The 27,112-nt window shown below is 47.2% G+C and overlaps 9 protein-coding genes across 9 annotated transcripts; 3 read left to right on the top strand and 6 right to left on the bottom strand.

Annotated features, from left to right (window-relative positions):
* Positions 1-461: 461 nt before the first annotated feature.
* N7469_000783 (PCI domain protein) lies at positions 462-1,989 on the top strand (the record flags this gene model as incomplete). The annotated part of the gene is made up of 3 exons (XM_056639703.1): positions 462-702; positions 856-1,472; positions 1,540-1,989. 3 exons carry the CDS (start codon positions 462-464, stop codon positions 1,987-1,989), a joined length of 1,308 nt encoding a protein of 435 aa, XP_056505460.1.
* An 853-nt stretch (positions 1,990-2,842) lies between these two features.
* On the bottom strand, positions 2,843-3,481 carry ura6 (uridylate kinase ura6; the record flags this gene model as incomplete). The annotated part of the gene is made up of 1 exon (XM_056639702.1): positions 2,843-3,481. The coding sequence occupies one exon, from the start codon at positions 3,479-3,481 to the stop codon at positions 2,843-2,845; it is 639 nt and encodes a 212-aa protein (XP_056505459.1).
* A 197-nt stretch (positions 3,482-3,678) lies between these two features.
* On the bottom strand, positions 3,679-3,981 carry N7469_000781 (uncharacterized protein; the record flags this gene model as incomplete). Its single annotated transcript, XM_056639701.1, has 1 exon — positions 3,679-3,981. One exon carries the CDS (start codon positions 3,979-3,981, stop codon positions 3,679-3,681), a length of 303 nt encoding a protein of 100 aa, XP_056505458.1.
* A 627-nt stretch (positions 3,982-4,608) lies between these two features.
* N7469_000780 (type I polyketide synthase) lies at positions 4,609-11,421 on the bottom strand (the record flags this gene model as incomplete). The annotated part of the gene is made up of 5 exons (XM_056639700.1): positions 4,609-5,745; positions 5,802-7,309; positions 7,377-8,367; positions 8,424-10,644; positions 10,715-11,421. 5 exons carry the CDS (start codon positions 11,419-11,421, stop codon positions 4,609-4,611), a joined length of 6,564 nt encoding a protein of 2,187 aa, XP_056505457.1.
* A 632-nt stretch (positions 11,422-12,053) lies between these two features.
* On the top strand, positions 12,054-13,137 carry N7469_000779 (uncharacterized protein; the record flags this gene model as incomplete). Its single annotated transcript, XM_056639699.1, has 5 exons — positions 12,054-12,095; positions 12,190-12,208; positions 12,288-12,371; positions 12,438-12,872; positions 12,968-13,137. The coding sequence occupies 5 exons, from the start codon at positions 12,054-12,056 to the stop codon at positions 13,135-13,137; spliced, it is 750 nt and encodes a 249-aa protein (XP_056505456.1).
* A 974-nt stretch (positions 13,138-14,111) lies between these two features.
* Positions 14,112-15,284, top strand: N7469_000778 (uncharacterized protein; the record flags this gene model as incomplete). The annotated part of the gene is made up of 4 exons (XM_056639698.1): positions 14,112-14,455; positions 14,712-14,764; positions 14,856-14,938; positions 15,081-15,284. 4 exons carry the CDS (start codon positions 14,112-14,114, stop codon positions 15,282-15,284), a joined length of 684 nt encoding a protein of 227 aa, XP_056505455.1.
* A 2,584-nt stretch (positions 15,285-17,868) lies between these two features.
* N7469_000777 (FAD/NAD(P)-binding domain-containing protein) lies at positions 17,869-19,260 on the bottom strand (the record flags this gene model as incomplete). Its single annotated transcript, XM_056639697.1, has 1 exon — positions 17,869-19,260. One exon carries the CDS (start codon positions 19,258-19,260, stop codon positions 17,869-17,871), a length of 1,392 nt encoding a protein of 463 aa, XP_056505454.1.
* Positions 19,261-20,319: 1,059 nt separating this feature from the next.
* Positions 20,320-20,908, bottom strand: N7469_000776 (actin-binding ADF family protein; the record flags this gene model as incomplete). The annotated part of the gene is made up of 3 exons (XM_056639696.1): positions 20,320-20,345; positions 20,422-20,552; positions 20,646-20,908. 3 exons carry the CDS (start codon positions 20,906-20,908, stop codon positions 20,320-20,322), a joined length of 420 nt encoding a protein of 139 aa, XP_056505453.1.
* Positions 20,909-23,724: 2,816 nt separating this feature from the next.
* On the bottom strand, positions 23,725-25,746 carry N7469_000775 (uncharacterized protein; the record flags this gene model as incomplete). The annotated part of the gene is made up of 2 exons (XM_056639695.1): positions 23,725-25,581; positions 25,657-25,746. 2 exons carry the CDS (start codon positions 25,744-25,746, stop codon positions 23,725-23,727), a joined length of 1,947 nt encoding a protein of 648 aa, XP_056505452.1.
* Between the last annotated feature and the right edge of the window lie 1,366 nt (positions 25,747-27,112).

Below are 27,112 nucleotides of genomic sequence, written 5' to 3'. Positions count from 1 at the left end.
ATTCTCTCATTTCAGCGCGATTACGACCTTTTGTTTGAACTTGTTTCTTAATGCTTTTTTGTCTCTGAATGCTTGATTCCCCGTTCAGTCAGCTTTGGTTGACCTTTCCCATTTATCTCTGCCCTCGGCGCCGCCTGTCCTTCCTTGTCCCAGCTTAGCGTAGCAAAACGGAGTATCTGTGTCGGGGTTTTTCTTCAATGGATTATAATTTCATCCATTCGATTTTTTCAAGTATTCGTGTATAGAATCCATACAGCTTTTTGTTGCTGATGTAGGGTGTATTAGAGTGCGGTGTAAGAGTGTAGTGCTATGTTTGAGGGTGTCGCGGGTAACTGATGTTCCTTTCGCCAAGACTTTTTTGGCACACACTGAAATTTCTCAACTTATCGATTAGACTCCACCATCAAAGAACCTCTCCTCCTCTTTCCTCTCCCCTCTTTTCCTCCAACCACATCCCCATCATGCCCGCTCCGACTACTACCCTCCTCATTGAGGGTTCGTTCTCCGAGCTCGCCGAGGAGTTCGCCAACTACGTCGACTCCATTCGCAAGGAGGGCAGCCTTCAGTCCGAGATCGCCCCGCTCCTCCAGCCGATCCGCCAGCAGGAACAAGCCGAAGGCGAACCCGACCGCAAGCAATATGATGAGGTCCTCAAGAAGATTGTGGCCTCTGCCACCGCTTTGAACGGTGCCCCCGAGAAGGGTGAGTTGGGAAACAAGACAAATCTAGCCAAGTTGTGGCCTAGATCATTCATTGAAGATTGGGCCCGCGCCGTTGGAAAAATCTTGGAAGATGAACAAAAAAAACGAATCGAGGAAAAGAAATTGGCTAACATATGCGGATAATGTTGAATAGAGATCACTCCCTCCTACAACTTGCTTGTCCACCTCGTTCACCAGGCTTCCGACCCTGATATGTTCCTCCCTCGCATCTGCACCTATCTCGCTAAGCCCATCACCACCTCTCCCCAATTTGGCTCTACTCTGGCCATCTCCATCCTCACCACCATCTTCAACACCCTCTCCGCAAACGACTCCAGCCGCTACCACGTTCTCCTGGCCATTGTTGCCGTCATTCGCCAGTCTGGATCCGGCTATGCCTTCGAGGCCCTGAAGCAACAATTGGCCGAGCAATTGCCTACATGGTTATCCGCCTGGGAACTGGACAGTGAGGAGTCTCAGAAACTGCACCTGGCTATTGCCGATGCTGCCACCGCTGCCGGTGATGAGGACCTCTCCCAGTCACACGTTGTGCAGGCCCTGCAGACCATTCCTGCCGCTGAGTCCACCAAGCCCGCCGCTCGCGAACTGGCTGTGCGCGCTCTCGCCTCTGCCCTGCGTCGTCCCGCCGTCTTCGACTTCACCCCTCTGACTGCCTCCGATGCAGTCCAAGCTCTCCGCACCAGCGACACCACTCTCTTCGAGCTGTTGGAAATCTTCACCTCCGACACCCTCGACGCTTACGAGGAATTCGTCGCTGCCAACCCCCCTCGCTTCAATCTCCAACGGTGTCCTCGCCGATGCCTCCGATGCCCTGCAGACTAAGATGCGTCTCCTCACTCTGACCTCCCTGGCCTCTTCCACCCCATCGCGTTCGCTCCCTTACGCCGCCATTGCCTCCGCTCTCCGTGTCTCCGCCTCCGACGTCGAAATGTGGGTCATTGATACCATCCGCGCTGGTCTGGTCGAGGGTAAGCTCTCCCAGCTGCGCTCGGAGTTCCTTGTTCACCGCGCTACTTACCGTGTTTTCGGCGAGAAGCAGTGGGCTGAGGTTCAGGGCCGTCTGATGGTCTGGCGTCGCTCTCTTGAGGGTGTCCTTAGCGTTATCCGTTCCGAGCGTGAACGTTTTGTTCGTGAGGGTATCCAAGCCGCTGCTGATCAGGAGGCTGCCGCTGCTGCCGGTAAGAACGGTGACAAGGCTCGCTCAGGTGATCGGCGGCGTAACCCACAACAGACTCAACCCCGTGAGGTAGAGGCTGTTGCCGAGTAAAGCAGAAACAAAATAAAATGATTTATTTTCTTTTTTCTCTGTTTCTCTCAGGGTTGCTAATCTATGTTTGGTTTTATTTTTTCCGTTGTGGTGATCCATCCTGCATTGGATTAGGTGTTTTATGAAGGCTTTGGAGAAGTGAGTGGAATTTCAAAAAAAAAAAGTTCTTTTCTTCTGTTTTGTGATTGAAGAGACAATCCCTTATTCTCCATTCCTCATATTTCTTTTTTTCTTTCTTATATTTGGTTCTTTCCTCCCCCCCTTCTTATTTGCCTCGGCCAGTTGAGGGACGGATGGATTGAATCTACTGGCCCCTCCCCGTTGATATTGGGATCCCCCACGAGTCATGTCATGTCTGTTTTTATTGAGTGTTTTATGTTTTCCCGGTGGGATAACTTATCTTTATTTCCTGGTTTGATTAAGAATAACAATATTTCTAGACTATATTTGTGTAGACAGAGGATGTTTTGAGTAAATGTGAAGTCATTACTAGACTAGTTAAGGTGAAGGCAAGATATTATGTTTGAAGGGATCAGTGTTTTAATCCTGCACTGTAAGCACTGATCTACTAGACCTGGTCAAGCTTTATTTGTTGCTTGCTTGTAGAATCTGAATGAGTGAAGCAGTCCTTCGGTATACTGATACAGTAGGTATCACGAGCTTCAATTGATCTACATCTGCATGTAACTACACTACTGCAATGACCTACACACTGCATCTCAGTGAACCCCTGAAAATTAATTACATTCTCTATTGATCTAGACTCGCAAAACCGCTATTTATATTCAAAGGTCTTCTGAAGCAGATAACACCACCCACTAACGCAATCGCAATTCAATTCTATCGAATTGATTTACCGAGGGTGCACACCTCGAGCCTCAATACCAGCCTTAACAATCTCATAAACCTCCTCAACAGTCCCCGTAGCCTTAACAGTAATAACCTTATCCTGAGCCCGGAAAGCCTCAACAACAGGCATAGAAGTCTCCACGAAAGTCCGGAACCGCTTTCGAATAGAAGCAGCATTATCATCATCCCGACCAGAAGTCTCACCCCGCTTCAAAAGTCGACTTTCCATAACATCCTCAGGACAATCCAAGAACAGAACCAACTCAGACGGACAAACGGTTTTCTCGAAGAATACCGCCTGATCGAGTTTACGGGGGAATCCATCGATCAGGAATCGGGCTTTGGTACCGGGGGTGGGGGGGTTGGTTGCGAGGGATTCGGCCATTGCGTTGGAAAGTAGAGCGACGGTAACTTCCATAGGGACGATCTTGCCTTCAGTGATGAATTCTTTGATCATGGCGCCGTATTGACTTCCTTCGCGAATTTGTTCGGCGCGGAGGAGGTCGCCGGCGGAAAGATGGACGAAGGAGTAATTCTTGACTAGATTTGCGGATTGTGTGCCTTTTCCGCTGCCGGGGCCACCGAGGAAGAAGACGACTGTGACATCGTTTGTGGAGAAACGGGGGGTTTCGGTGGATGCCATTGTTGATATTTGCGATTGCAATTGGACTCGAATTTGGATTTGGAATCTCTAGGTATGGGATGTAGAGAAGAGAGGAGAGGGAGGTGGTTGTGGAAGGGAAGGAAAGGAAAGTAAAAAGGAGGAAAGTTGAGAGTTTCGGGTGGAGGGGCTGTTTTGGCGCGGGATGGGGAAGATGCAGCAGGCTTTAGTCTTAGTTTTTAGTTGGATGGGCGCGATTGGTTGACACCCGTGCGGGACTTGACGAGTAAAGCGTAGGAGCCGGAGCCCAAGGCGAAAATGATGACTAGAGGGATAATTGGGAAATTGGAACGACTTTGGTTTGGAGCGGAGGATGAGGTTGGGCGTGAGGACTTTGGAGTGCCGCTTGAATTGAGGCGGTGGGGAACTGACGATCGGATGAGATTTGCGTTGATGTTGTTGTTGTTGCGGGTGAATTGAGGTCGGGCGAGGTGGGTGAATTGGGTGAGGGGGATTAAACGGGTGGAAGAGAGGAAAGACATGAGGAAATGAGGTTGGATTGAATTGGATTGGACTGAGTTGAGGTAGGATGAAGGTTGGAGGGAGGACGTTCTTGGAAAGAGAAGAATGGAAGATGGAAAGGAGACGCCGGAAAGGGTTAGTTGCGGATCGGATTTGGGAAGGGCTTGTTATACACGAGTATAAATCAGGAATAACTAACATTCAAGTGATTTTTATTATGGAAAGTGGGAATTTGTTTTGATGATAATAGATAAATGTAAACTATTAGTTTAAGTTATCAATAATCAGTTAGGTGGAGTTTTGGAAGCTTGGGGAAGACGGACTACTCTAGGAGAGAAGGTACTGGGAGTTAGAACCAGGAGTGCGATATTACTACGCTGGACTATATGAAAATGTACTAGAATTAGAAAGGACGTAGTATCACTATTCCAGAGTACACAGGTAGTACACTTAACTAAAGCAATCATTCGTGGTTGAGGAATATCAAATCACAGCAGTTTCTATTCATAGGTATTCATGTAGATGCAAAGTAAATGAAGACATTACAAAACATAAAGAATGTAACAAGAAGGAAAAATATGTAAAAAAAAAAAGGAAAATATACCAATCATGCTTGCCATATCTCTTACAAGCTCATTCTCATCCCCCTAAGCCTGCGACTTAGTCAAAATAATCTCCGCCAGGGCAATCAAAGATCCACTAGACAAGAGCTCCAAAACTTGAACATTCGCATTCGCTTCACGAGCAATCCAGTTCCGAATCTCAATCGCAACAAGCGAATCAAGACCCAATGAGGCAACTGTAATCGAAGGATCCATATCCTCAATCGAAATCACAAGGACCTGCGCCAATTTCGCTGCAAGAGCCTCGTAACAAATCTGCAACGCCTCCTCCTTGGACGGAGCATTAGCAAGCTGAGTGTTCAGTGGCACAGAAGGGCCACCTCCAGCACCACCGGCACTACCGTGCTTCGCCTTAGCCTCCTCGTACAGAATACTGAACTTGGCGTCCTGCGCCCAGAAGTGGTCCAGTGTACTGCCGAGCTCGAGACCTGTAATGCAGTGACCGCCACAAGACCGGGTCAAGTCACCGGTGATAGCAGCAGCGAATAAGGCCAACACCTCGGCCTCGTCCATTCCGTCCGTGCCAATGTTCTTGAGAACTTCTTGCTGACGCTTACTATCGACCTCGGCAAGGTATCCGACGTCACGGACAGCAGTGAGGTCAATGGATGTTCCAGGAAGACCCTGTGAACGACGGTATTCCATGAAAGCATCAAGGAAGACGTTGGCAGCAGCGTAAGCGCCTTGGCCTCTGTTACCGATTGTACCAGCCACAGAGGAGAGCGCAACGAAGAAGTCGAGGGGTGAGTCGGAGAGGACGTCGTGTAAGTTCCAGGCTCCTTCGACCTTACTCTCGGCGACGGCTTGGAAATCATCAAGGGTCATCTTCTCGAAGAGAATATCACGTAGTACCATTGCACCGTGAACGACACCGCGTACTGGGGGGAGATCTTTCATGTCTTCCTTGACCAGCTTTTCGACCGAGGTTCGGCTGCTCACATCGCAAGCCTTCACGCCGATGTGAGTGCCGTCAACGGCCAACTCGTCAATGAGCTCTTGTACCTTGTCGTTGATTGAGGCGCTTCGTGATACGAGGACGATGTTTCTCGCTCCCTTCGAGGACATCCATCTCGCCATGCTTCGACCAAGACCTCCGGTACCACCGATGAGGATGTACGAAGCATCGGCCTTCAGCACATGACCGGTCTTTGAAGTGACGGCCTAGAGAAGAGTAAGTTAGTGATCATGTTATCTTGTTATGGCTGGGTATTACTTACCTTGACATGGTCCTCTGGGTGTGGAACAACGACAATCTTACCCATGGCTTTACCAGTCTGCAACGTGCGGAAGGCAGTCTCAAGCTCCGAGATGCGGTAAGAAGTAAGAGGTAGGATAGGGTTAACAGTACCCTGACCCAGAAGCTTGGTAACATCATCCAGAAGACGTCTCATCAGCTTCGGCTTGCGAGCCGCGACCTTTGTAAGGTCAACTGAGGCAAACGAGACGTTATATTCGAATGGAAGCATGTCCAGACGAGTATTCTTCGTGATATCAGCTTTACCAATCTCAACAAAGCGACCAAATGGAGCGAGACACTCCCAAGTCTCACGGAGGAGATCACCCGCCAGCGAATTAAGAACGACATCCACGCCCTCTCCATTCGTAGCTCTCTTGATACCACGAGCAAACGAGGTGTCACGACTGTACAAGATGTGATCCTCAGGAATACCATACTGAGTCATGAGGAACTGTTTCTTCTCCACGCTACCGACAGTCACGAAGATTTCAGCACCAATCATCTGAGCTAACATGATAGCAGACTGTCCAACGCCACCAGCACCAGCATGGATGAGAACCCGCTCATCTTCTTGCAATCTACCCAGATCGAAGAGGGCGTAGTAAGCAGTGGCGAAAACAACAGGTACAGTAGCTGCGACCTCGAAGGACATATTATCTGGGATTGGCGCCGCACTGGTAGCAGGGCATCGTGCATACGTCGAGTAAGCACCCAGTGGTAGAGCCATGACGCGCTGGCCGACCTTGAGACTCTTAACATTTTTACCAACGGATGAAACGACACCACTGCACTCAATACCAATGTATGGCTGAGCCAATTGACCCATTGTCACAACGATATCCTTGAAGTTGAGACCAGTGGCCTTGACCTCGATCTCGATATCGTCGTCAGGAAGCTCGGGCGCATTGTCGTCGGTGAAATACAGAGTGTCTAATGCACCGAGGTTACCGATCTGAAGCTTGAATCGGCGACCAGGTTGCTGGAATGGCTGAGATGTGATAGTCATCTCGTGAGTCTCGTTGTGAACAAATGCATTGGTGGCAGTGTCGTCCATAGCACGGGGAACCAGGAGCTGAGAGCCCTGGGCCTTGAATTCGAAGTCATCGACGGGTTTAGCGCCATTGGTAGGCCACAAAGCATCGATTGCTGTTAGGATGGGAGCTGATGGTTGCTCGAGGTTCTCGGTCTCGAGTCCAAGGGTGGCAATCTTGGCTAGGGTCTCGGAACGAATGCTGCGAATAAGGCCGACAATCATTTGGGCGTCTGGGTTGTCTAGACGGTAGACCCAGAGAAGATGAGAGGCGTTGAGCAAAGTCTTTTGAATCTTGTCGAATACATCTGCTGTCAAGTCTCGGAGGGTCTTGGATCCAGTCTGGAGAACGACAACGTGCTTCTCGGTAGCATCGATATCTTCCAATGTGGTAATGGTAGGATGCCATTTGGTTTTCTCCTTGAAGATAGCCTCCTTGAGCTTGTCGACACTGCCGTCTGATTTCCCGAACTGGGTGATCAACATGTCGGTTTGATGAAGGATTCCGTTGCCATTGATGGTGACGGCATCGGGGGGGGCTGAGTGGAGTGGGAAGACCGTTTGCAACGCCGTTGGGCACAATGTGACCATTTGGAACGTGGCCGTTAAGCTCGCCGTTGACGACAGGGCTCTCCAAGCTAGCCAGTGGCTGCCATTCAAACTTGTAGCAGAGATCACGGCTTTGACCAGAGCCTAATGCACCACCGTCCTTGAGGGGAGTCATGACCAGACCCTCCATGTTGATCAGAAGATCGTTCGAGTGGAGGGGAGTCACCCACATATCGAACTTGGTAGGCTCAGGTGAGGGCTGGCTGGGCCCTCCGATGCACCAGGCCTTGGTGAAGTCGCCAGGTGTGGAAGGAATATCGTTGCTGATGGTCAAGCTCTTGATGAGAGTGGGCATGTAGAGCGTGTCAAGCTCCATGCGACCTTTACCGAGAATGGGCCAGACAAGGTGCAGAAGAGCATCCAGGAAAGTTGGGTGGATAGTCAATGGAGCTTCGAAGCCCTTGGGCATCATGCTCTTGGTATCTCTGACGTGTAAGTCTGCGCAAGAGTGACGAGGGTCAGAGAAGCAGTTCTCCAGTCCTTGGAATGGAGTACCGTAGCCGGCTCCGACATCCGAGAGAACTTGATACATGTTCTGAACGTCGATCTTGTATGTGGCAGACTCCTTGACCTTGTCAATTTGGCTGCGGAAGAACTTTTCCTCAGACTCGGCTACGTTGGAAACGGAAGTCTGCTGCTTCTTGTTGGTGCGAACACGTACAAGACCAGAGCAATGCTCTGTCCAGCCACGCTTCTCAGACCATGAAAAGATTCGGAATTGATCCCAGATATCGGAGTGACCGCGAGTACCTTCGGCATATGGTCGAAGGGAGATGGAGGTCTCAGCGTATGTGTCATCAGTGAGAACAAGAGCTGCTCCAACCGAAACCTCTCGGAATTCAAACTGAGAGTATGAAATCTCTTTCTGCGCAGCACGACGACGGGCAGCTTCGACTGCCATTGAAAGCTTTTGGTTTGTTAGCATTTTTCCAAAATTTCTCTCTTTGAAAGAGAATAACTCACGTAACCAGCCATAGGGTAAACAACCATTCCCTGCATCTTATGGTCCCGAAGCCAGGGAATATCATCAAGACGAACAATGTTGCGCCATGTAGGTTCTAGATCGTTGGAGTACATAGCTTGTGCACCAAGAACATCGTTTCGAACTCCATCTCTCTTCGCGTGCTTGTCTGCAATACGAGACTCGTGCCAGTAGCGAGTAGAGTGTTGCCACGGGTACCGAGGCAGATCTCTCAAGAAAGATCTGTTCTTTGCACCACTTTTTGGGAAATTGACATCAGTGATGTTGAGAGATGCTCCACGTACGTAAGCTGCACCAGCGGCGTCCATGACGGTCTCAGCTGGATCAGCGTTGCGAACAACAGTTGGGGCGTAACCGATCTTAGAAGCCGCAGGACCCAGGCTCTTCTGGATATCGAGAATGGGACCCTTCAGAGCAGAGTGAGGGCCAACCTCGATAAGAAGGTTAGGTCGGGACTCTTCATCATCGCACATCTTGGCCAGAGCATCGGAGAACAGAACGGATGAAGTCAGGTTCTGAATCCAGTATGCTGGGCCCAAATCGGATGGCCGGGCAACCTCGCCAGTCACGGAAGAGAAGAAAGTGGCCGTGGAGGTGGAAGCTGGCTGGATTGACTCAATGGCAGCAAGGTAGGCCTCAGCAACATTCTTCATGTGGTCTGAGTGATAGGCTACGTCAATCTTGAGGCGTCGGTTGAAGAGGGACTTCTCTTGAAGAATGGGTTCCAGCTCGTCGATCGCTGAAACATCACCAGAAACGGTAACACTGGAAGGACTGTTCACACAGGCAATGGTGGCGTAACTCTTCAGGGTCTTCAACATCGGCTTGACAGCCTCAGGACCAGCACCAATGGCAATCATGGTACCCTTCAAGTCAGGGAATGTCTTCTTCAAGAGCTGGGTCATTTGACCACGGCGGTATGAGAGAGCCATAGCACCCTCGAGATCATAGATACCAGCAGCATATGCTGCGCCAATCTCACCAGAGCTGTGTCCAACGACCGAAGAAGGAAGAATTCCCCAAGATCGAAGCAGATCGGTAAGAGCAACCTGAAGAGCAGTACAGGCTGGCTGACTCAAGTGAGGAGAATTGATCTGGGATTCGCTGGCATCCTTTTGAAGCTCCTCGAGAAGAGAGAACTCCGCACCAAGGTTACGAAGGCACTCATCAGCTCGTTCGACGGCAGACTTGAACACCGGGTAATCAGCCATGAGCGGGATACCCATCTGAGCCCATTGAGCTCCTTGTCCAGTGAAAACGAAGGCTACTGTAGGTGCACCCAGAACACGAGCCGGATTGACCTTCAACTGGGCCAAGCGAATACCTAGCTCATCGAGTGTAGTTGCGGAGACAGCAACACGGTAAGAAAGATGCGAAAGTTTGCTTCCAAGAGTATAAGCAAAGTTTCCGAAAAGCGAATTCTCAAAAACCTCCGGTCTTTGTTCGAAATAAACGCCGAAATCACTGATTCTAGTTTTAAGCGAGTCTTTATCATTCGCGGAAATAAGGAAAAGGCGACGCTTGGGATCTCCGTCCGCCTCGGCATCATCTGCAGCTTGAGTTGGTGGAGGAGGTTTCTGCAGTACGACGTGGGCGTTTGCTCCTCCGAAACCGTAATTCGAGACACTGACATATTTCTTGCCACGAGGCCAAGGTCGAGTCGAATTCACGACTTTCATATTCCATTCATTGAGAGGGATATTAGGGTTTGGTTTCTTGAAGTCGGCATTTGGCAGCAAAAGTCCATTATCCAAGATCATGGCCGCTTTGATAATTGATGCAATACCACTTGCACCTTCAAGATGGCCAATATTAGACTTGACCGATCCAATATAGAGGGGGTTTCTAGCCGTGCGGTTTTGTCCTAATGCTGCATGGACCGCTGCTGCTTCAATGGGATCTCCAGCTTTGGTACCGGTTCCGTGCATCTCTGCAAACCCACACTCGTCGGGATTCAGATTGGCCTCTGCATATACGCGACGGATCAGGTCTTCCTGTGCCTTTTCATTTGGCAGCGTGATACCCTTTGTCCTTCCATCTTGGTTGACTCCCGAATTAGCAATTATAGCCCTAATGGGGTCTTTATCGCGAATCGCTGCGGAAAGAGGTTTGAGGAGAACCACGCCGGCACCTTCACCTCGTGCGAAGCCGGATTTGGCTCTCTCTTCGAAAGCATATGTACGTCCGTCGTCGTTGAACAATCTAGGGGAAAAAAAAGTAATGTGTCAGTCCATGGTCCTGAATTTTGGTTAAAGAGAGGGAGAGCGCATACTGTGACATGGACATAGAAACAAAATAATCAGGAAGAAGATTCAACCTGCAACCTCCAACAAGCGCCTCTTTCGATTCTCCACTGCGCAAGCTCTGTACAGCATAGTGAAGAGCAACAAGTGAAGAAGAGCAAGCGGTATCGACCGTCAAACTCGGACCCGACAGATCGAAGAAATAAGAAATTCTGTTTGATTGGAGTGATGGCGCATTACCAGTAGCCTGATAGACGGGTGTAGTTTCAACATCGCGCAAATTGCGCAATTCATAATCGGCAAAATTACCACCGACGAAAACACCGACATTACGACCGGCGAGAGATTCTTTGGGAATGCCAGCACTCTCCAAAGCTTCGTAAGAGGTTTCTAGAAGTAGACGTTGCTGGGGGTCCATAGAAATAGCTTCCTGGACGGTAACATTGAAGAATGGGGCGTCGAATCGGGATACATCCTGGTCAAGAAAGTAACCACCGGCAGGATTTAGAGTGCCTGACTTGGAGGGATTTGGGTGATGATAGGCACCCGAATCAAATCGGTCCTTAGGTATGGGACACCATCCACTACGACCGCGTGTACACAACTCCCATAAGTCGCCGGGCGAAGAGACTTGGCCGGAGAGACGACAGGCGTAACCGATGATGGCAATGGGCTCACGAGCTTCATTTGTCCCATTCATCCCATCGGGCAATGGCCCATTCTCGGGATTGGCCATGATGTGTGTATGTGTGATACTCCTTTCAATTGAAAGGAGGACAGATAAGAAAAAACAGAGGAAATTAGAAAAGGGGAGGAAGAGGAGGAGGGGTGAAAGAGGGGAGGAGTAAAAGAATGTACAAGGAGCAGCTGTAGGTGGATTTGGTGAACAATTGACGGGATTCACGATTAAATAGAAATAAATCCAAATCCAAAGACTTGTCCTTTTTTTTTCTTAAAAAGAGAGTCAGTGGGAGGCGAGATGATAAAAAAAAAATCCAATTAATATTCCATTGACAGGACGATCCAGCAGCTCCTCTCCATGGAATCTTTGGAAACGATCAGCGCCCTCTTTTTTGCGCCGAGGCGATAACTGTATTGAGTGCGTAACTTCGGTCTGCTGTGCAAGCCCCTTGGGGTTAGACACAAATTCAGGTACGTTTCGACCCACGTCTCCCTCCTCCCATGCAACCCACTATCCACGCGAGATTGAAGCACGGAGCTATTTGGAGATCGTCGATCACATGTTGTTTCGGAGGGAATTACTGATTTATGAGGAGCCAGGGCAGTCCTTCTTGTCCTTTCTCTTTCTCTATCTACACCTGTGCAACATTCCATTCGTTTCTCATCCGGTTCTAGACACTAGACACCATGAAGTTTCTCTGTTTACACGGTGCCATTGGCAATGTCGACGTAAGTATTATGAGTATTGGACTTGGAAAGTCTGCTGGTGGAAGAGAGGAGAAGGAGAAAGGAAGAGAGAAACTTATGGCTAACCTTCTCATAGAACATCAGTATTCAACTTTGTATGTTTTCCAAGACAGCAGAAACATCATCTATACTATTGTATACCATGAGAATCTCAACTGACTAGGGATACAACAGCCCCCCTTCAGAAAGACCTAGAACGAGACCAGTCTGCCTCTTTCCACTATATCAATGCCCCCGTCAAGATCACACCACCCGAAGGTACGTTGTTATCTCCCTTCGTACGAGCTGAATTCAACCAGTAGCAAGCTCACAAACGATAAACAGGTTTCGAGGAATACTTTGGCATTGGTCCACACTATCGCTGGGCCGATGATGGGGGTGCTGCCGAAGACTCCATGATCAGTCGTGTTCGTCAAATTCCCGTCGGACAAAATCCAGAAGATGTGATGCGCGACTTGGTTGGTGACAAGGAGGTTATCTGGCTCAACTACAAGGACGTTATGGACTATCTCTACCAGACCCTCGAAGAACATCCAGATATTGGAGGCATTATCGGCTACAGTGAAGGCGCCTCAATGGCCGCCACCTTCATTTTGGATGAACAACGACGATTCGAGGAAGAGGGACGCGAACGTCGAATCAAATGCGCCATGTTCTTTACGGGTTGGCCACCCATGTCTCCGGAAAGAGGTGTTCTCCTGGCGGATGAGGTTGAAGATTTGGTTGACGTCCCCACCCTACATGTTGTTGGTGCGAACGGTATGTCCCAACTATTGGCTCCCGGCCCCTTGTTTCTTTTTTTTTTTCTGGCTGTTTTATCTTTTTGACACGGCAATACTGATTTCCCCGTGTAGATCCTTTCCGCCATGGTGCATACGCTCTTTACAATGTCTGTGACCCGGATACTGCCACATTCTTTGATACGGGCAAAGGACATACCATTCCCCGTTCAGGACTGGTCATTAATGAGCTAGGAAATGCGGTGCGCGATCTAGTTGAAAAGACGCGTGAGGAGAATGAGTGAAACTTTATTTCTCATATTGTGTGTGTGTTTTTTTCTATTCTTACGTTGATCGACCAAGTGCACTCCTTGCGCCGAGACCTGTTGTATTGTCAATAACATTTGTGATTTGTTTAGGTGATCTGTGATCACCAGGGGGGTTTACAAGGCGTACGGAATCTGAATTACATAGGAATTACAAGATTGTAATTTACATTTTTCTACATTTCTCATTGATCATATTGATTTTCCTATATATTGTTAATTCCATCCCCTAAATGATGCAACAAAGTATGTACCAACTGCACGATGCTGTCATACAATACTCGAATGGCGAGAGCAAGAAAAAGAAACGAAAAAGTCTTCTTTCTTTTTCTCCTACATATGGTTGCTTTACTTCTTACGACGCCACCTAGGACTCGAAATTGTTTCATCGTCTCCTTAATTTTTTTTCCCTTTTTCCGTTGTTCCACTACACTTCACATGTTGGGTTCTGAAGATCCCGATCGACCTAAAGAGTTCCGATAACTGAAGAAAATGACCCACTACATTAGCACCAAAACCCTGTTTATGTCTGGGAGCCACTCATATTCAGGCAAATGGGTCCAGTTGATCCCAATTTCGAAAATCTACAGTAGCTCGGTGTCGCACATCCACGGCTAATATCATCGCTCAGTCCATGTCTCGATAATGTCCGGCATATCCCTGGCAAATACGACCCCATGTGATAGATCTAGATGTAACTGGGTACTTCCGTTTCATATTAAAGGTGAAAATGGAACAAGCCGACCGGAGAACAGAAAGAAAGCGAGAGAGAGAAAAGAAATTCAAACAAGGAGGAATATGAACCAGAGTTAAAGCGTCAGAGTCAGATCCCACGGGGAGCCACTCAGAAGGTAATACTAGCACCACATCGAAAGTCAGACACGGCAAACCCCCGACCCTCTTTCCCACCTCCTCCACTATTTGACGCCTGAGATCCAATTGACGTGCCCGTCATGCGATTCCAGAACCTCGTGTTGTCTCTCGGTGGCATTTTAGCCCACGCTCAATCCACACTACCCGAGCAATGCGCGACTGGAGTGCACGCCATTCTTATCCGTGGCCAGGGACCCGGCGATCACTTGAATGTAATGGTGACCATACAGAACCTGATACTGCAGGTTATCCCCGGTTCTACTAGTATTGCTCTGCCCTACAAGCATGGACTAGATGATCACCGCAGAGCTGCCGCCGACGGGGCGTATTTGATGCAGGAATATATCCGAGAATACATCGCTGACTGCCCGAACTCGAAGATCTTCCTGCATGGCTACTCATTGGTAAGCTCCTTGTGTTTATGGTCAGACAGTCTCCGTTTCAGATCTGCATTTTCCCCCATTCCTTCTCGAACACAACTTCTCCTCTCTTGTGCATATCTAGTTGGTATCATCCATGTCACCGGAGGAAGAACCGGGGCAAACCCGTGGGCTTTTTACTTTTGCTTTTCCGGCCGAATCTGCCGAAACTTCAATTTTTGATCGGTCTATCGGGCATACGGCTGAAATATAGATGCTTTAGGGAGGAATCGTCCTGATGGACGGTCTATGTGGAACCAGTTCGTCCTGGCTATACGATGTTCCTGCGCTGGAGCCAAAGTATAACGAAAGTGGTAAGTTCATTCTCGTATCACATCCACAGTATCCAGCCAGCATTGACTAGTTTGTCCGGAGAACCCTAATTAAGATGATCTGGTACGCCAGTGATTGCCGCTGTCTGCTACGGGGAGGAGACATTTCTCCCGCTACAGCCTTGGAACATCGGCTCTTGCACGAATGGCACGGGGGTAAGCCGACCTATCTCGTTCCAGCCTGTTGGAGTAGTACCTGTACGGAGGTACTGGAGTACCAGTACCGCTACTAGTATTCTGTTCTTCCGGAGATGTCTCCAAGTGCCCCAGTCTAATTCCAGATGTCAAATCCCGCTAGTTGTATCCACGAATTCATCCGGAGACATGTAATCCATTCAAGCATTCGCTTCGAAGCTATTGTGACGTGGGCGATGTCGAGTGCTGTCTTACCAATCCACCTGGTGACAATCTTGCTCACTTCCTCTACATTGTCAAGTACAATTTAGATGTTATACATTTCATTCAACGCCGACTCAACGAGACGCGGTCCAATAAGGATTAGTACTAGTAGTATAATAGGATGTTTGTTGTTGATTCAGTATTCTATAGGATGTCTGTTGCTCGTATTCTATTCCGTTCAGTCCTATGTATATTGAATATACACCTGTGGATACGTTGAAATTTCTCATTTCCCCTTTCCACACTCTTCAGCTTTGACAAATCCCGCCATTAAACCATGTGGATACAATACTTCAGCGATCGATTCCATTCGTAATCAGACGCGACTTAAAGAACTACCCTTTTACGGAGTTATCCGCACAGTTTAGAGATTCTCTCCAGCCACATTGCCACTCTTCAGCATCTTGCAACCAGTCAGAGTGACGAAATTATAGGGTTTAAGTTAGCTCAGACCAAGTGGGCCTTTTGAACCCTGGACTCAAAGTTTAGTTCAACTCTTTAGCTAAAATGGTGGAGCCCTCATGATGGATCTCTATTCGCCGTGGACTAAGCACTAGTTCCCATGACGGCAAGGAAGATAACTCCCCATAGTCTTGATTCGCGCGGCGCGCTTACTCTGTCTATCTTATTTATCAACTTATTCCCACTTCCTTCTCTGAGTGGCGGCTTTTAAATTAAAGAGGGGCGGCGGACAGGCTTTCGCTCTCGGCATATCTCGGGGTATCCGCCCCGTCAACCAGAGCTTCCATTTTTCTCTCTTTTTTTCTTCCTACTGCAATTTTATTCCCGATTGCCTCTGCGATCGAGGATCGGGGATCGTGTAGGTGGAGGGGAGGGGCGACCGGAATTATTATTTTTCAAAATTTAAAGCTGAATTAATCTCTGTGTTTTTTAATTGTATTGTAAAATTGAATTCCATCGGAAAGTGAACCACGAAACTAGTGACCTAGTTTTTCCCTCTCTCTTTTGTTTCCTTATTCAAAGAACAAGAAAGACAAAAAAAGAGAGAGATCTTCATAAGGTTTGATCAAGTTTCAGGCACAAAACTATTGATTTGTTAGACAACTACGGAGAAGGAATTTACCCTATAGGTACACAATTGAATATCAGATCATCAAAAACCTGACTTGATGACCAGACCCAAAATTTGGGACTTGAGCCCCGTTAATCAGACGTGACAGCTGCAGTGTGCCCATGTTTTACCGCTGCCATGAATTTGTGGCCATCTTGTAGCCGACAGTAAACCCTGGGTCGCATAGCCTAATGCGGATTGACTTCCAGGCGGATCTATAGAGCCTCAACTGCCGAAACTTAGACATCTTCGGAAAGAATGATTTCTTATTATTAGTATTTCAAGTCTATTATTCATTGTCAGAATAATCTGTTCTGACTATACTGGAGTTTTGATTTCTTTTCCTAGTACACCGAGTGGCAACTCCGCTATCCTAAACTTGAAACAATTTCCGACACAACCGTTTTCAAGCTACTCTCAGCCTCAAAATTGAGTCTGAAAATGCATGCAAAAAATGCAAGTAAATTCGGCTTTCTCTAAATTGACCTTCCAAGGTTCTCGGAAAAATAGAATAAAACAAAACAAGATAAGAACTCGTCTTTAATTTATTGCCACCCCCGCAAAGTTTCTCTTCAAATTAGGTCTATCCAGCCAATGCTTTGTCCAAAATATGGCTCCATCCACAACGGTTGATCTACCTCGGCTACAACGCTCGTCCTGTCCAAGCTTTAAAGAAAGTCATTCCATACCGGATCGTCTCTGTCGAGCGCTGGGGGTTGATTGGTGGTTGTGCTGTCCCGGGGATCCTGTACATCGGTAGGGCTCTGACGATGGTGGGACGGGTTTCCTACCTTGTACAGACGTGCCTTGGGACGATCACTTACGCCCTGCAGGAACAGAAACAATCGGGAAACAAGTTATTCGACTAAAGTGGGAACTTTTTGTTGGGGAAGGATTGGATTCCGAATAATTCGACCTGTTCGTTTTCTTCGTTCTGTTGGTCGCATCTAGATGAACAAGTTCGGGGTGGGAAAGACATAAGGATTCTCGGGACTTATTAGCGACCACTCAGACAAGATCTATCTATCTATAAAATTGAGCTCTAGACGCTTATCTACATACAGTAGTACTCAATGTCTCCACTGAACCGAAGTTCGGACAATATCTTGGCCAAACATTTCACTCATATCTTGCACGCCATCCTGTAACGGGAAGTGTCTTAGGATTGAGTAGCTGTCACACTTAGATAACCATTACTTATCAAGATCAATCCTGATGCATGTGAAAAATTCGGCTTGCTAAAGGGCTCCGTAGGGCTAGCTGCTAGATCAAATTGACCGACCCGGCTGGGGCAAAGCCGGATGGACATGGAAAGGTCTGGATCTAGATCGGTATGAGCTGGTTTCGAAGTGCCAACCATATTACTAGAATCGAGCACCTGGGTATTGTTTCCAAGTGCCTACAAATGATCTGTGCCTTGTTGTATGCACCCCATACATCAAGCACGGGCATGTGTCAATTTGGCTCTTTGACCTAAGCTTTTCATTCACTATAGATACGACCCTAGCGAAACATGTACGAGAATTGCACCATTCGATAGACTTCGGATTTTGGAAAAGTTGCAATCCAAAAAGGAATCAGATTGAATAACTTTTCTTTTTTTTCTTTTCTTTTTTTACAAACTTTTCAATAATCCCGGTAACACAGTTGTCTCGGTGAAATTCCAGAGCCGAGACGAATCGTGAACATGAAATGCAGCACCTGTATACCAAGTACTCCGATACCCTTGCAAAGCATAAAGATCATCATAGAATCCAGACGCAATGGATCCAATTGGAGCAGTAAGTTGGAACGGAACGTGATTCTTAAAGCGTAAGAAACTGGCGCTTTGAGAAAATTGTCCCGTGAAGCCATTTTCTTGTAACTTTTTCAGGTACGATAGCATCTTCTGCTGCACGTATGTATCTGGAAGAATTTGTGCACTGCCATATCTAAAGCCGAAGACGCCATTTACAGCGGTCGGATAGATGGAATAAACGCGTGGCATTGGAGAAATGTTGAAAGATGTGTTTGATGTTGCAGAGAACGAGCTGAAGTTAGATGCGAGTCCTGTTCCTCTTACCAAGCTTGTATAGTACCCAGATGATGAGAATCTGCCGAAGACATGGGCTTCGGTATTATCTGGATCAAAAGGGAGGAAGTTGACCAGTGTTTGAGGGATTGTAATGAGGATTTTCTTCGCTTGAATTGTTTTGGGACCGTATGGGGTGTTGACGTTAATTTGAACGCCCTTTGAATCCCTTTGCTGGGTAGATACTACGGTACTGCTATAGAGTACATCAGGTCCAAGAATTTTCGAAACCTTATCGTAGATCTCGTGGAAATTGTTGCTAGTCGGGACTAGGCCTCCATTTGCTATAGTTTGTAAGACATCGGCACCGAAAACTTTCAAGACGTAAAGAGTCGGTTGGTCGAGCATATCACCGAAGCCCTCATTATATTGAGCGATCAAGTACGTCGCATTGGCGATGTCGGGGTACTTGGCGATGAAGAATCTGTATGGGAGTAGTAGGTCTTCGGGCACTGGATTCGGTAGGAAATACCCAGTCTCGAGATATGAGTATTGGGAGAGTAACTGGGAATATGCTGCCAGTGCTGCAGACAAGTCTGTAGGGGTAATATTGACTGGCTGTGCCGTGTCAGGATCAAAATATTGCGTGATAGTCGGGAATATCTGAGACATGTTTTTGACCTCCCAAGAGATATTCAGTCTGGTAAAATACTGTTGAACGATTGGTAGATTATGTAGCAGAATAACTCCGTAATCGACAGCCGTTTTAGTTTGTTCGTCGACGTATGTATTGGTATGACCTCCCAAGACGCTTTCTCTTTCGATGACGACGACAGATTTGCCTTCATCGCGAAGTCTCAGGGCAGAGTATGCACCGGTAGAGCCACCGCCGATGATGACAACATCTCTAGTAATTGGTTTAGCGGCACAGATACCGGAGGAAGCAAAGAAAATGAGCACGAATATCGCTAGAGTTTTGCGTGCTAGACACACCATGATTTGATATCGAGCACTCGATATGGAAGATAGATGGGAATAGAGTTGGGTTTACATTTTTCGGCCAAAAATGAGGTGACATGAGCGGGTTTAAGTGTGCAAACCCAAATTTTCCAGGCGTTGCCTAAAGTTACTTGGCAATCCTTTGTATGAGCTTGGCTAGATTCAGTGTAAACCCTCTTTTGGTTGTTATGTCCGCTACGGAGGTTATATGTTGTGAAGATTGTCCGCCAAGCTGGACTCTGAGAAACTTTGAAGGTCCGTTCAAAGGAGCGAGGAGACGACGAGTCTACTCAGATCTTCAGTCAATAGTTGCCCGAGCGAAATCGGCAATAGAAAACAAGAATTATCTGGCAGCACCGCAGGGTTTGGAGTACAATATCGTGTGTCACAGCATATCTGGTGTAAGGTATTATGCGTAGAACTGCACCTGCATTCTTTGTCAGATCCGAACAACCCATTCGATAAGACTTCTTGCCGCGAATGCAAGCTATTCTGGTAATTGGGCCATTTTATTTTGGGCTGGACCTTTGCATAGCTTGCATGCCTGATATCCCAGAATAACGTTTATGCCCGTAGAATGAGTCAATTCCTATGAACCAAGGCGTTATACCCGTGCAAGGAAACGTAGTGGAAATTCGGAGGGATATACGTATTCTGCTGGAACTTTGTCACCCCGACTCGACGACAAGTCTTGGAGGGATTCTTGCATCCCTTCAAAGCAATTGGTACCTCTGGACTGCTAGCAAGAAAATGCTTCTGAGTATTGAGCAATGTTTGACAAATTAAAATAAATTGCCGTTCCCTTGTTACTCCCCGACTTTGCGACGAAGAGTTTCAAGGATGAAAGCACTGAGGTTACACCCAATTTTCGATGAAAGGAGTCACCGACATCGGATCTTGATGGGATTTCCCAAGGTGTAGAATGAAAGAAATATTCAGTAGGAGATTGTGTTCTTGAAAAGACCATATGTCTGCTGTCATTAATTCTCAAATAGAATGGAGGTACACGGTTTCCCCGTTTCCAGAAGCCCCATATCCATATCTCATCGGAATCTCTCAAAGGACCTTGAACTGCTTCATGACTACAAAGACAAAAAAATTAGTTCTCACATTTGTGATGTGACTGAGATAAGTCCATATCAATTCATGAGTACGTACTTGCAGCGTGGTCCAACTCTGCCGGAGTATGCGCCTGCACATGAACGCTAATATCCAACAGAGCTCTGAAAAGGTGATCTTTGTTGGTGGTGTAGTATGACTTGTCGTGAATGCTCGCAGCCTCTGGGACCCTAATTACAGTACAAGATGATGGTTAACAATGCCATGACATGGTGATCTGCATGATCGCCGCTCTCAAATGCGGGGAAGACAATGTAACATACCATGTTATGAAGACGAGCTTGTGTCGCTGTCCATCGCCAGAAGGAGAGGCGTATTTGAAGTCGATAACGGCATATCGAGGGGTATCCTCTTTGAAATGGGGGAGAAGCTCTGAGTATTCTTTGTATTTGCCAGATGCCGCAACAGAGATCTTCTTGTCGTGTGCTGATGCTTCGTAAATGACGTAATCAAGGTTGTCGGTCTCTTTGACCTCATCGAAGACTTCCTCGCACTCGGGCGAGATAGTTGCAAATCCTTTTGTCATGATGGTTGTCTTATCTCTGTGGATAATGGAAGTAAGTGAAGTGGAAGTGGAAGTGAGGAGTGAGAGTGAGTGAGAGTGAGAAATGAAAGGAAGAGGAGAGACTCCTCCTTGTTACCCCAGTGTTTGCGGGGAAGCTACCGATTAGTCATGGATTGCATGACTTTAATGGTGCAATCATCTTGCATTACAATGCTAAACTTTGCTCTTATTGGGTAATCGATACTAGCTGTATGTAGAAGTTCGTCGAGTTGCCTGAGTATACATGCATGTGGCGGCTAGAAGCTTCCCGGTTTCTCTTGATGAACATGTTCCACTCCGGTATAACAATCTATTTCACTACCACCCAAGGTTCAAGTTGCAATGTTCGTTTATATCATCTCCTATTTGGTCACTTCGAGCTAAACGTGCTGGGTAAACACTGAAGAATATTACGGACAGTTTGAGGGGGATATATTCTATATGAGAAGACAGATGGATATAAATAAGGATCAGTTTTCGCGAATAATCCTGCCAATACAACCCTCTCTAGTATATAGTCAGGACTTGCAACTGGAAGCCTCGAGATAATTTAACAACCTCTGGGAGACAGCTTGAGTAATCTTGGGCTTTCACAAGAGTCTGGGGGCAAAAAGCGAAGCAAATTCATAATTAGCGAGTACTTATACTGAAAAGACGCACATCATCGCGTACAAAGAAGTAGATTACAGGGACATCGCAGCCATTCACCTATATTCTCATATATTTGGACTCATTAGAAAAGGTATAGAGCTAGCCAAGTGCAGACTGTCCTAATCGAGTCGCAGAAGAATTACCTATTTAGGTACATGAAGTCAATTTTCTGTTCTCTGCAAATAAATCCATAGATCATGTCTTTGTCCTTTTACTGAACCCTGAACAGTGTTCAGGGCCCGAGGAGAAGTTGACCGTTGGCCCCAATTGCGGATATATTTTTTTGAGGTTCACCTGATAAAGATTTTTTTTTAGATATTGTATAATAATGTTGGTTCTACTTATGTACAAGAGTTTCATTCACCCAAACTATAGTCCAATTTACGGAGACATGACTCCCAGAATCTATACCGTTTTCAGCTTAGGTTTCCATATAGTTCTTTATATCTAAAATGAAGATGGCCAGATTTGGATAGCCCTGCATTATTCATCTTGGAAGGCTAGAAATATCTCCATGAATTCTTTCGTAAAGACCGTCCGCATTCACCCTGCAGGCATGGTATCAAACATGTGTCTAAATGGTAAACGGCCCTTAATGCTGCTCAGGTGAGTAGACCGAGCTTATATTCTGCACTTGAAATCTACATATGCATGTCTATACTACGCATTTTTCTGAACTGGCCACAAACCAACTTGAACTAGTAAGATGTGTACAGAACGATATAGCTACTGGATAATTTCATGTAGTGTACATAGTAAGTCGAAACGCACTGGCATCGTATACATCACAGGGTTGGCTTATATGATGCAGGATTACTAGTCACATACGGAGCACTGGCAGCTACATATCTATAGGAGCCACCAATCAAAGTTCCCTCTCGTCTGATCTTCCTCTGACACCTGGCATCTAGTCCTCCGTACATAGTCATAATGTATAGGACGCAGGACAGGGGAAATAGTGAAAGACCTCGAAACCACGAAGGATCTGACCGTCGCTATGATCAACAGAGAATTCTTGGCAAACGAATAAGACATCTCCAGCTTGGGTCGCAGGGCAACATCCCGTACATTCTATAACACTAGTACGACGAATGATACCAATCATTCCTCGTACTAACAAGATTGTTCATCGTCGAATGTTTCAAATTTAAGAGAACACTAACATACAACCTTGACAAAAAAAACTGGGAGGATTCATATGCCAACTCCCCCAATATAAAACTGATGCAGCGGCTTAGGGCTACCTTGGCGTGATAAGCACTGCGCACGGAGTGCCGTTTTAACCAGGAATTGATCTACAGGGCGAGGCGGGGCCCTCCGGTGATGAATTTTCGTGCTTGTGTACGTATACGAGGGGGTACAGGATACATATCCGTTTAATTTGAAGTATTCTTGTTGAGTGATTATGGTGATGATTAGTTTGAAATCGTAGTACGGATGGTATTAACTGTACAAGTATTGCGTTGTATGTACACTGAATGAGAAGCAGACGCCATGAAGAGTACGCCCAAAATGAACTGATTGAAAATGAAATAAGGCAATAAACAGCGTCTGGCAGTAGTTCATCCGGGTTCAAAAGAATCAAGGCAGATGCTGCTGCGCTGAGCTGGGCTGAAATATAGGTGAACTCCAGTCTTGTTTCGTCTTAGTGGTCCTTGTTTCAGATTAATCCGGTGCACAAAAGAGATAACCACGAAATAGACGAAAAATAGGTAACAATTAATGTAAACCAGAGACAATTAACCCGAAAATATCTCGGAGATGTCACAGAAACATAACTTTGTAAAATCGAAACGCCAGATTGGGGGTATGATATGCGTGGAACGATCATGACATGATTGTATATACCCATAACCCTCTCTTAAGAAAAAGCATAGTTTTCAATGTTTTTTGGTTCTTCACAAAATGATGTGGATATCTGTATACTGTAAAACAGTGGGGGAATGATATGACTTGTTCCGTCTAACTTCACCGGGAAGAAGTAATGGACAAAATCAATAATGTAAATGCCAAGGCAGATGCGACCGCTTATAAATCATGAGATGTTAAGAAAAATGAAGGGGGATGGGAACAATAATAATAAACAAGAAGATAAAAAGGAATCATCAGGTGGATGATCATCCTTAAGGCGATGACTGGAAGGAGATTTAGTTATGCGTTTGTGATCGCAGATGAATCTCTTCCACGGGTAATCCCTCTTCCGAAGGGACATGTAGGTATGAGCGACGCTTGCGATTCTGAATGAAACGCCAGAAGAAAACGAAGATACCACCCAGCGAGCAAGCGATGAGAAGGAATATCAAGAGGCCACCCACGCCGCGGATAACATCGTAAGCACGATACACGGCCTTAGCGACTTCCTTAGCGTCAGCGTATGTTTCAGCTGCCCCGGAGTCCGATCCCATGTCCATGTCCATAGAGTTATGGTCATGGCCATCGTTGCTGCTTTCAGCGACCTCCTTATCACTGGCTGCTTCTTTGTTCTCTTCCTTGACCCGATTGATGATGGACGGGTCATCGGGAGAAGGGCCCTTGTCAGAGCCCTTGAATCCGACAGCCTTCCAATTATCGGGGATCTCGCTGCGGGTGACACGAGATTTACCCATAGCCTTGCCTTCGGCGTCAACTGGCTCGACGGAGATCCAGTCCATGTAGCCATCGACAATATACATGGTTTCGAAATCGGTTTTCTCAGCGTGACCGATAAGAATATCGCCGCCGCGATCGTAAGCCTTGGCATAGAAATTCCATCCAGCAACGTCGGTGGCACCATTCCAGCTGACGTGGATGATGGTGGTAGTATCGTCATCATTGGTACCGTAGACAGAGGCAACGACATCTGGAGGGTTGGTTGGGCGGCCGATGAACTCGGATTTGTATGCTCGGTAGGTCGAGTAGCGGGTTGAGGCAAAACGGGCAGTCATCAAGACATCGCCGTTGGGAGCGTGTTCACTTTGGTAGCCTCGCTCACTCCATCCAGCGAAAATGTTGCCGTTAGGCAAAGTCTGAGCACTGCCACGTAGACGAGTCAGACTGCTGTCAGGGCGGTTGATTCGGTTGATGACACGGGCAGTCATGGCTACTGTGTCCATTTCAATGTAGAGGACCGATGAGACGGTTTCGTCGTTGCCTCGCTCGTCTGAGGCGTTGTTCAACATGGAGATAACATGGTGGGTACCATTGGAAGAGACGAATTTTACATCGTGCTGCTTAGAGAAGGTGAAGTCCATATCAAAGTCACCCTCGGGAGCACTGGTCAAGCGCCACATAATTTTGCCGGTCTCGCCTGAGATACCATAGATGGTGTTGGTGAAGCGCAAAGAAATGATAAAGTCACCAGCCTCATTCTTATCGACAGCGTTGATATGAACGTAATCCCAACCGGGTTTACCCCAGGGAGCATCCCAAGAGTGGAACATATTCGACTCAGTAAGCGCAATGCTATCCTTGCTATTCCACTGCGACAGGACCTCGCTCGTTTGCATATCCAATTCGACAAATCCACCAGTGACGACCCAACTCTCCTCCGTAGGACGTCCGAATTCCGCCAGGTTAACTACCTGCGAGTGATAGGTGCACGCCACGGCGGACTTACCACCGGGTAGAATGTTGAACTCGTGCATATTGAAGTCGTGTAACTCATCCGGTTGATAGACCTGGTGCGTTTCCTTATAATATTTATCCAAGACAATACCGCTTCCCTTGCTAACCTTATCAGAATCCCCGAGCTCCCAATTCAAGATAAAAGAGAGCTCGACCTCATCGTCGATGTTTGTCACGGGTCGAAAGTCGAATACATTGCGATTATCGTACTGGACGGAGCCGGCCCAAACCAGCTTACCCTCGCCATCGTAGATATACGGACCGACTTGATATTGCTGGTATTTCTGGGTGGGTTCTTCGGGGGAGATCTGGCCGTACGGCGCGACGAACCAGTATCCGGGGGCAACTCGTTCACGGTCATGATAGGTGACTTCCCATTTCAAGGCGCGGACTTCGGGGAGCTATAACAATTGAATTTATTTAGTATTGAGTTTATCAGGGGGGGAGTAGAGGTATGCAGATAGGGAATTACCAACCGTCACAAAGGACATCAAATCACCATCCTTGCGCTGCGCAACCACATTATGCAGGAATAATAGTAGTATTAAGACCGCGGGAAACAACATGACGAAAGAGTGGCCAGGGAAGTCCACAACGCGATCTTCCCCTAGACAAGCAGGCAACAAGAAAAGAAAAAAGAGCGACAACCGGAGAAGAAAGAAACAAACGGCAGGGATGGAGAAAAGAAAGAGAAGGAGAGGTAGAGGGATAGTCGGTTCTCCGTACACCACTTCATTCACTCCTTCGTCGGGAGAAGCATACGGGCGTCCCGACTATCAAAATGGAATTGTGGAGAGCAGACCGGGCCAGAGAAGGAAACACACAGGAGAGACTCCACGCAAGACATTTCTTTTCTGGCCCAGCCGCGCCCACGCGATCCCCTGAGAGTGAAATTCCTTCTAGGCGAAGGCTCTTGGCATTGTTTCGGACGGTGGAGCCGCGTGCGAATGGCGACGCTGAGTGGCGTAGGGCCGAGTTGTGATGGAGGCGGATTCGTTCCACTCGTATCTTTTTCCAGAACAGTCAAACAGGTACAGTAAACAGCCGGCATTCTTCAGTCAGTCAGTAGGCACTTACACTGGGTATAGTATTCAGAAGCTTCTCGATATCGGATACAGGAGTAGGTATGCATCATTATTCTCGGACCAGAACAGAACAGAACAGAGCAGAGCATCAGTTCACTCCGTACTGCGTATTTCGTAACTCCCACCAGACCTACGCAGTGTTGAGTACGCAATCCCGCTAAAATGGAGAAGGACACGAGGCTGGACAGATCTGAGTGGCGGACAAACTCCACGGCCAAGGGGCAGGCCTTGGCACTTTAGCTGTTTCGATACGCTCATTTCAGGAGTTCTCCACCATGACGATCGGTAGAGTCCTCCGCACGGTACTTCGCAGAGAACTTTGACACTGTCACAGCAATCTTTTCATATCGGCTGAGAAGGAAACGGCTGAGGTGGATCTGCATCCACACTGTACACTTAAGGAGTAATGTAGGCTAGTGCGCTGAGGCTATCACGGTTAAGCATTGTCTACGGGATGGTGTGATTTCGAGGGTTGATGAGGAGACTGGGGAATCATCTGTACAATATATAGTATACATATAGGAATGTTGATACACCTCTAGATGCTAGGGCCTGTTTGAAGATGAAGAATTGAGATCTACAATTGTGAAGTTTAGTATATAGTGATGATCCCCGTGTTCTGCGTCTGGACACCACGGGGAGTATTGCTAAATGGACCACCCCCTTTTGCTAATCGAACCACTTTTTTGCTACTTGGACCGTGGATTCATCTAATATAGGATAGTAAACTATCAGCTATACCGATTTGTACTCTACACTTGGTCTACAGCATCATAACAATGGTTTGAAACTACCCTTCTTTCTGTCGTTTTTCTACAGTTCTTTCTACCATCTCAAGTCTTCGGAA

Source organism: Penicillium citrinum, assembly GCF_028827155.1.
Source record: "Penicillium citrinum strain IBT 23319 chromosome Unknown utg000001l:1.0-4955037.0:1.0-4956770.0, whole genome shotgun sequence".
NCBI classification, from domain to species: domain Eukaryota; kingdom Fungi; phylum Ascomycota; class Eurotiomycetes; order Eurotiales; family Aspergillaceae; genus Penicillium; species Penicillium citrinum.
The sequence above is the reverse complement of the archived record's forward strand: the minus strand, read 5'-3'. Positions and strand labels throughout refer to the sequence as shown.